Source organism: Chiloscyllium punctatum, chromosome 24 (genome assembly GCF_047496795.1).
Source record: "Chiloscyllium punctatum isolate Juve2018m chromosome 24, sChiPun1.3, whole genome shotgun sequence".
NCBI lineage: Eukaryota > Metazoa > Chordata > Chondrichthyes > Orectolobiformes > Hemiscylliidae > Chiloscyllium > Chiloscyllium punctatum.
The window spans coordinates 43,023,227-43,032,614 of record NC_092762.1 but is presented as its reverse complement, the minus strand read 5'-3'; the positions used below and the strand labels follow the sequence as shown (position 1 = coordinate 43,032,614).

At 49.2% G+C, this 9,388-nt stretch overlaps 1 protein-coding gene across 2 annotated transcripts in view; it reads left to right on the top strand.

Moving 5' to 3' along the window:
- Nucleotides 1-3,873: 3,873 nt before the first annotated feature.
- ndc80 (NDC80 kinetochore complex component) overlaps nt 3,874-9,388 on the top strand; it is a 61,349-nt gene continuing 55,834 nt past the window's right edge. Inside the window, exons 1-2 of one of the 2 annotated variants that reach the window (XM_072593749.1) lie at nt 3,874-3,977; nt 8,135-8,219. In XM_072593749.1, the coding sequence (XP_072449850.1) occupies nt 8,140-8,219 (80 nt within the window). In that variant the 5' untranslated portion in view covers nt 3,874-3,977; nt 8,135-8,139. The other variant, XM_072593748.1, reaches the window with a different exon arrangement.

Genomic DNA, 9,388 nt, shown 5'->3' with positions numbered 1-9,388 from the left:
CTCTCATCATCCAGCATTCCCTACACCTACCAGTCTTTCCTTTCACCCTAACGGGTATATACTGTCTCTGGACTTTCGTTATCTCAATTCTGAAGCCTTCCTATTTTCCAAATGTTGCTTTACCTGCGAACATCTGCTCCCAGTCAGCTTTTGAAAGTTCTTGCCTCATACCATCGAAATGTCCCTTCCTCCAATTTAGAACTTCAACTTTTAAATCTGGTCTACCCTTTTCCATTACTATTTTAAAACTAATGGAATTATGGTCGTCAACCCCAAAGTGCTCCCCCACTGACATCTCAGTCACCTGCCCTGCTAATTTCCCAAGAGTAGGTCCAGTTTTGCACCTTCTCTAGTAGGTACATCCACACACTGGATCAGAAAATTTTCTTGTACACACTTAACAAATTCCTCTCCATCTAAACCCTTAACACTATGGCAGTCCCAGTCTATGTTTGGGAAGTTAAAACCGCTACCATAAGCATCCTATTATTCTTACAGATAACTGAAATCTCCTTTCAAATTTGTTTCTCAATTTCCTGCTGACTATTAGGGGGTCTATAATACAATCCCAATATGGTGAGCATCCCTTTCTTATTTCTCAGTTCCACCCAAATAACTTCCCTGGATGTATTTCCAGGAATATCCTTATCTTTCCTTTTTAAATACACCTGATACAAACAGTTTTCATGAAGTGCATGACCAGTTCTACTTCTTGAAGCAGGGATTTTCCAGTGCCAGCCAAGGTAAGAGGAATGGGGCATGGAGCATGTCATTGAGCCCCCCTCTCCCCAGTGAGTGATCACCCCTAGTGAGCACCCCTCAATTGCCGGTGTCCCGCCTCCAGTATCAGTGAGTCCATTGTGATTGAGAACCCCATTTGTCAGTGAGACCTCACCCTGTGAGTGAGAATCCCCCCGATGACAGTGAGTCCCGCGTCACTGAGTCCCCCATGTCAGTAAGACCACCCACCAGTAGCACTGGGCCCCAGTGCCAGTGAGCGAACCCCAAATAAAGTGACAATCTCAGGGACAGTGAATTCATCCAGTGTCAGTGAGCCCCTCTCCAATAACACTGCGTACCCCAGTGTCAGTATGTGTGCCCCCCCCAACAAGACAGTGATTCTCCCCCGATAGTGATTCACCAACACCCCCTCCCCTCCAACAATGATTCCCCTCACCGACAGTGAACCCCCTTCTCCCCCTCCCTCACTGACAGTGATCACCCTCCTCCCCACACCAACAATGATCCCCCTTCTCCCCCTCCCTCACCGACAGTGAACCTCACTTCTCCCCTTCCCTCACCGACAGTGATCTCCCTCCTCGCCCGGGGACAGTGATTCCCCCTTCTCCCCTCCCTCACCAACAGTGAACCCCCTTCTCCCCCGGGGTCAGTGATCCCCCTTCTCACCTCTCTCACCGACAGTGAACCGCCTTCTCCCCCTCCCTCACCGACAGTGATCCCCCTTCTCCCCCTCCCTCACCGACAGTGAACCCCCTTCTCACCTCCCTCACCGACAGTGAACCCCCTTCTCTCCCAGGGTGAGTGATCCCCCTTCTCCCCCTCCCTCACCGATAGTGATCCCCCATCTCACCTCCCTCACCGACAGTGAACCCCCTTCTCCCCCTCCCTGACAGTGATCCCCCTTCTCCCCCTCCCTCACTGACAGTGATCCCCCTTCTCCCTCTCCCTCACCGACAGTGATCCCCCTTCTCACCTCCCTCACTGACAGTGATCGCCCTTCTCCCCCTCCCTCACCGACAGTGAACCCCCTTCTCACCTCCCTCACCGACAGTGAACCCCCTTCTCTCCCAGGGTGAGTGATCCCCCTTCTCCCTCTCCCTCACCGACAGTGATCCCCCTTCTCACCTCCCTCACCGACAGTGAACCCCCTTCTCCCCCTCCCTGACAGTGATCCCCCTTCTCCCCCTCCCTCACTGACAGTGATCCCCCTTCTCCCTCTCCCTCACCGACAGTGATCCCCCTTCTCACCTCCCTCACTGACAGTGATCGCCCTTCTCCCCCTCCCTCACCGACAGTGAACCCCCCTTCTCCCCCTCCCTCACTGACAGTGATCCCCCTTCTCCCCCTCCCTCACCGACAGTGAACCCCCTTCTCACCTCCCTCACCGACAGTGAACCCCCTTCTCTCCCAGGGTGAGTGATCCCCCTTCTCCCTCTCCCTCACCGACAGTGATCCCCCTTCTCACCTCCCTCACCGACAGTGAACCCCCTTCTCCCCCTCCCTGACAGTGATCCCCCTTCTCCCCCTCCCTCACTGACAGTGATCCCCCTTCTCCCTCACCGACAGTGATCCCCCTTCTCACCTCCCTCACTGACAGTGATCGCCCTTCTCCCCCTCCCTCACCGACAGTGAACCCCCTTCTCACCTCCCTCACCGACAGTGAACCGCCTTCTCTCCCAGGGTGAGTGATCCCCCTTCTCCCTCTCCCTCACCGACAGTGAACCCCCTTCTCACCTCCCTCACCGACAGTGATCCCCCTCCTCGCCCGGGGACAGTGAACCCCCTTCTCCCCCTCCCTCACCAACAGTGAAGCCCCTTCTCCCCCTCCCTCACCAACAGTGAACCCCCTTCTCCCCCGGGGTCAGTGATCCCCCTTCTCACCTCTCTCACCGACAGTGATCCCCCTTCTCCCCCTCCCTCACCGACAGTGAACCCCCTTCTCACCTCCCTCACCGACAGTGATCCCCCTTCTCCCCCTCCCTCACCGACAGTGAACCCCCTTCTCACCTCCCTCACCAACAGTGAACCCCCTTCTCCCCCGGGGTCAGTGATCCCCCTTCTCCCTCTCCCTCACCGACAGTGAACCCCCTTCTCACCTCCCTCACCGACAGTGATCCCCCTTCTCCCCCTCCCTCACCGACAGTGAACCCCCTTCTCACCTCCCTCACCGACAGTGAACCCCCTTCTCTCCCAGGGTGAGTGATCCCCCTTCTCCCTCTCCCTCACCGACAGTGATCCCCCTTCTCCCCCTCCCTCACTGACAGTGATCCCCCTTCTCCCCCTCCCTCACCGACAGTGATCCCCCTTCTCACCTCCCTCACCGACAGTGAACCCCCTTCTCACCTCCCTCACCGACAGTGAACCCCCTTCTCCCTCTCCGACAGTGAACCCCCTTCTCACCCTCCCTCACAGACAGTGAACCCCCTTCTCACCTCCCTCACCGACAGTGAACCCCCTTCTCCCTCTCCGACAGTGAACCCCCTTCTCACCCTCCCTCACTGACAGTGAACCCCCTCCCTCACCGACAGTGAACCCCCTTCTCCCCCTCCCTCACCGACAGTGAACCCCCTTCTCCCTCTCCGACAGTGAACCCCCTTCTCACCCTCCCTCACAGACAGTGAACCCCCTTCTCACCTCCCTCACCGACAGTGAACCCCCTTCTCCCTCTCCGACAGTGAACCCCCTTCTCACCCTCCCTCACTGACAGTGAACCCCCTCCCTCACCGACAGTGAACCCCCTTCTCCCCCTCCCTCACCGACAGTGAACCCCCTTCTCACCTCCCTCACTGACAGTGATCCCCCTCCCTCACCGACAGTGAACCCCCTTCTCCCCCTCCCTCACCGACAGTGAACCCCCTTCTCACCTCCCTCACTGACAGTGAACCCCCTTCTCACCTCCCTCACTGACAGTGATCCCCCTCCTCGCCCGGGGACAGTGAACCCCCTTCTCCCTCTCCCTCACTGACAGTGATCCCCCTCCCTCACCGACAGTGAACCCCCTTTTCCCCCTCCTCCCGGGTCAGTGATCCCCCCTTCTCCCCCTCCCCCCGGGGACAGTGATCCCCCTTCTCCCCATCCCCAACCCCATGGTACAGTGATGCGTAACTGACGGTGACGGGAGGTCGCAAGGAGCCGTTGCTGCGGACGGGCGATGATGCAGTTCCGTTTCCGGTGACCGTTATTTTGATGTTGTTTGGGCGGGAACTCCAAATTATAGGAGAATCGGAATCCAAACGGTGAGTGAGTGAGGGATTGAGGGAGGGTAGGTAGAGTGCAGCTGAGGAGGCTGTGCTGGGGTCCAGGAGGGGAGCTGCTGCTGGTCGGTCAGGGAGGACGATTGAGAGGGTTCGGCATGAGACGGAGTCCCGCAGGTGAACGGATGGTCAGGGAGGGCTGTGGGGTTTTCGTCGTGTCCGGGAAGTGGAGGATCTGGGGGAGGCAGTTGGAGACAACGGGAGTGTAGGTTCCGGCAGGGAATGGGGTTGTCCGGCATGAGTAAGGAGGGGAAGAATCAGGGTCCGGGAGGGGGAGTGGGAGGGTCAGGGCAGTGAGTGAGGGCCCAGGGTGAGACTCTGTTCAGCCTCAAGGACAAAGTTGTAGTCTGTGCTAAGGAAAGAAGGGGGTGGGGGAGGGCGGAAAGAGAAAGGGTCAGTGGCAGAAGGGTAAGAAATAAACAAAGGCTAAAGAGTGGCTGGTCCAGTGGCCAGCCTTTAGGAGGAAGGGGGTTGGTTGAAAGCTGAGAGCAAGGAGGTGTCTGGAGGGAGGTGATAAGGATTGGGGGGGTGGGAATTTCGAAGGTGGTGATGTGGAAATGTCTGGGTAGTTGGGGTTTGATGGGGGTGGAATTTATTAAGAAATAACAGCTAGATGTGCATAACTAAATATTTATTTTAAAAATAAACTGAAGCAGTTTGCTGCTCCTGGAGTGTTCATCTCTGCAGCCAATGGCTGGTGGCTGCAGCCTCTAGCGGATGTGAAGCTTGCATGATATTGAGAGGTCTGGATAGTAGTGGAGACTAGAAGCCTCAGAGTGAAGGGATGACCCATTAGAACTGAGATGAAGGTGAATCTCTTCAGCCAGAGGATGGTGAATCTCTGGAGCTCATTGCAGCAGTGGGCTGTGTAAGCCAGGTCATTGAGTGTACTTAAGATGGAGATAGCTAGGTTCTTGATTGTTAAGGGGATCATAGGTTATGGGAAGAAGGCAGGAGAATGAGGTTGAGAAACATAATAACCATGATCGAATGGTGGAGTAAACTCAATGTCAAAATGGCCTAATTCTGCCCCAATACCTTGTGGTCTTATCTTGACTAATGTGTTAAGAAATTCATTTCCAGTCTTTGTCTGATGAAAGCTGTCGTCAGCAAATCCCTGAAAACTTATTTTCTGACCAAAGGGATTTTCTTTTCTTCAAGAGCCTGTTTTTAACAAGTCCAGACTCTTGTCAAAGTTTGCTTTTATCTTCCAAGGCTTATTTTCTCACACAGGCAGCATTATGCAGGTTTGTCCTGAATGACTAGTTTTTTGCTTTCACTGCCGTCAAATTGAGTTGCAAATTCCTGGCACCCATTTAGTCCAACAAATGCCAGATGCACACTCTGTGCTGGGTGAAAACATTTTCCATCTAATCCAAGCTATTTCATCAGCCGTGATCGAATGGCAGAGCGGACTCCATGGGCCAAATGCCCTCATTCTGCCCCTATATCTTATGAACTATCTCCCCATAAATCTGTGTAATTGATTTCTCCTTGTCCCTCATAATTTTGCACATCTCACATAGGTCACTCCTTAGCTTCCCTGTTTCTAAGGATATCAACCTTGGCCATTCCAATTTGTTTTCATAGCTGTAATTTTTCAAGTATTATTGTAAATTTCCTCTCACCACCTCCAGAGCAATTTTGTCCTTCTTGTAATGTGACTAGACTGTACAGCATTTTGGGGATCAGTTAGCTCAGTTGACCAGATGGCTGATTTGTGATGCTAACAGCGAGGGTTCAGTTCTTCTACCTGGCTGAGGTTACTGTGAGGTTTCACCTTCTCTGCCTCGCCTGAGGTGTGGTGACCATCAGGTTAAACCACCAGTCATCTGTCTTTAATGTTAGGTGGGTGAGTGTATGAAGTGGTAGATGAAGTTTTAATTTAGATAAAAGTGGGGTGATATATTTTGGAAATGCAAATCAGGACAGGTCTTCTACACTTAATGGTAAGTTCCTGGAGAGTGTTGCTGAACAAAGAGATCATGGAATTCAGATTCACATTCCTTGAAAGTGGAGTGGCAAATAGATAGGATAGTGAAGAAGGTGGTTGGTATGCTTGTCTTTACTGGTTAATGCATTGAGTATAGGAATTGGGAGGTCATGTGGTCACAAGACATTGGTTAGGCCACTTTTGGAATATTGTGTGCAATTCTGTTCTTCCTTCTATAGGAAGGATGTTGTGAAATTTGAAAGGGTTCAGAAAAGATTTACAAGGATGCTGCCAGGGTTACAGGGTTTGAACTATAGGGAGAGCCTGAATAGGCTGAGACTATTTTCCCTGAGTGGTGACCTTATAGAAGTTTATAAAATCATGAGGAGCATTGATGAGGTAAATAGACAAGATCTTTTCCCTCGGTGGGGGAGTCCATAACTAGAGGGCCTAAGTTTAAGGTGAGAGGGGAAAGATTTAAGAGGAACCTAAGAGGTGACTTTTTTTTTCCATGCAGAAGGTGGTGCGCGTACGGAATGTGTTGCCAGAGCAAGTGGTCGATGCTGTTACAGTTGCAACATTTAAAAGGCATCTGGACCATAAATGAATAGGGATATGGGATTTAAAGGGATATGGACAAATGTTGGCAAATGGGACTAGGTTTCGGGTATCTGGTCAGCATGGATGAGCTGGACCGAAAGATCTGTTTCCATGCTGTACATCCCTCTGAGAGCATACCTATGGACCTCTAGGATTATGATACTTGATATGTTTTGAATTGTGACCAAACCAGCATTTTTTGCAGTACCATTTCTGCTGTTATATTCTGTACATTGTTCAGTAAAGGTAAACATTCCATGTGGTTTCTTTACCTGTATTGTCACCTTCAAGCACCTGTGAGCACGCACTTCCAGATCTTTCACTTCCTCTACAATAGGGTTTCCCAAAGTTGTGGTTTGAACTCAAGTGGGGACATAATCTAAAATTTGGGGTAATGGCTGCCATGAAATTTGAACTGAGCACTAACAGCAGCAAGGTCTCTTTAAATACTCAGTTATTTTCTTTTGATAATGTGGTCTTATGAACAGATGGTAGAGGAATGATTCCTGATGCTAAAAACTTCTGAAAGTATCTGATACAATGCGGCACAGAAACAGGCCATTTGGCCCACCAAGCCTGCAACAATCCCAATCTTTAATATAGGCCTGTTATTTATTGCCCATGTGTGGTATCTGCCCCCTGTTTGCCTCATGTTTGTGTGTCTATCAAGATATGCCTTAAACATGTTAGCATGCCTGCTTCCACCACCTATAATGACAGTGTGTTCCAGGCACGCATCACCGTGTGAAAAAGTTTCCTTGTACTTCTCTGCTAAACTCCACCTCCCCCCACCTTCAACCTGTGCTCTCTTGTTGTTGATCTTTCCACCCTGGGAAAAAGCCTCTGACCATTCATTCTATCTATGCCTCTCATAATTTTGTAGACCTCTATTAGGTCACCCCTCAGCCTCCATCTTTCCAGTTAAAACAAACCGAGTTTGTCTAACCTCTCCTCATAACTAAAAGCTTCCAGATCAGGCAGCACCCTGGTAAACTTTCTCTGCACCCTCTAAAGCATTCACATCCTTCTAGTTGTGTGGCAACAAGAACTACATGCAATATTCTACATGTTTTGTGCAGCTGTTATAACTTTTGTATAACTTGCCAGTTTTTATATTCAGTGTCTTTACTGATGAAGGCAAGCATGTTGACAAGCTTCTTGACCATCACATCCACATGTGTTGCCATTTTCAGGCATCTGTGGACTTGTATGCCCAGCCAGATCCCGCTGAATGTCAGTACCATTTTTAAAAAAAAACCTAGAGCTTAAATGTTTCAAGCATGCTTGACCCAAACCACCCTTCCTGACCCACATCTGAAATCTGCTGCCTACCCTGTGGAAGTACTGTTCCATGAAAGGTTTGAGTGACGGAAGAGTCTCTCCTGTATTCCGCACTCTTCCCCCCACCCCACCTCAAAATAGCTACACTGGAAAGATGTTTGAGAAGTATTGCTCTACAATTCTCAAAATTCTACCAAAAAAGCAAAGCCAATGCTTCTTACTACAGAACTTCATTTGTTAGCAATACATGAAGAACTATGTCAGTTTATGTGTGTGATATATGAGAGTGCATCAACAGTCTAAAAAGCCCTTTGTTATTTTTCAGCTGAAATGAGCAGAATGAGCCACAGAGTCTTGCAGCCTCACCGAGTTAGTGAGGCTACCAGATATGGACTAGTTACACCTCAGAGGTATGTTCAACAACTTGCTTTTCTGTAGGAGTTCTTCTGCTTTGCACCTTTATAAATGGAAATCACCAAGTTAAAGAGAATGTAAATAGGAGCATTAGTAGATTGTTCAGTTCCTCATGTCTGGTACATTTTTTTTTTGTATTCTTTCAATGGATGGGGCATTGCTGGCCAGGCCAATATTTGATGCCCATCTGTAATTGTCCTTGAGCAAGTGGTCATAAGCTGCCATCTTGAACCAATGTGGTGCAGATGTATCCACCGTGCTGTTAGGGTGAGAGTCCAGGTTTTTGATCCAGCAGAGAAAGAACTGTGGCAGGTTTCAAGTCAGGAGGATTTATGGCTTGAAGGGAACTTGTAAGTGTTCCCTGAGTAGGCTGCCCTTGTTCTATTTGGTAGAGGTTGCTTGTTTGAGAGATGCTGTTAAAAAAGCCTAAGTGACTTGCTGCAGTACATTTTGTAGATCGTACACTGCCACCACCATGCATCAATGGTGGAAGATGCAAATGTTTAGATTGATGGATGATGGTCCAATCAAATGAATTGCTTTATCCTAAATTGTGGCTGTTTTCAATTCCACACTTTCCTGCTCCCATATCCCCTCCTTTCCTGTGAGAATGTCTCAGCATTAAATATACTGAATTATGGAATGATTCACAACCCTTCGATGATCCTTTCTCAGCCCTAAATTATTGACTTTCTATCCTGATCCTGTCTTTGAAATTCCCCAATTTGAGGAAATAACCTCAATGTCCACCCTGTTTAGCTCCAAGATTCTTTGATGTTTTAACTAAACTGCCAAGAACCAAGAGCTAAAACTTGGGTTTAAACTGGGTAGCTTCTTCTCAAAGCCAAATGGCCTTTTGTCATGGAGTAAATCCTTCCTTCAAATTGGAGACTAAAATTAGTGTTCCAGGTGTGGTCTCACCAAAGCCCTGAAAATTCATAGCAAATCTTGCAATAATTAATCCCCTTGCAATAATAGTTAATGTCTCTTGCTTTCTGAATTCTTTGTACTGGTTAATGAAGATCTCCACATAAATCATGTTAGAGACCAATTTAAAGTCAGATTAAGCTTTTGTAGTCACAGATTAGAATACTCATCCCTTAGACAGAAGCTTGAGAATCCATTGCCCACTTTATAAGCAGTTGCAGAGAAAAGGGTTATTTGT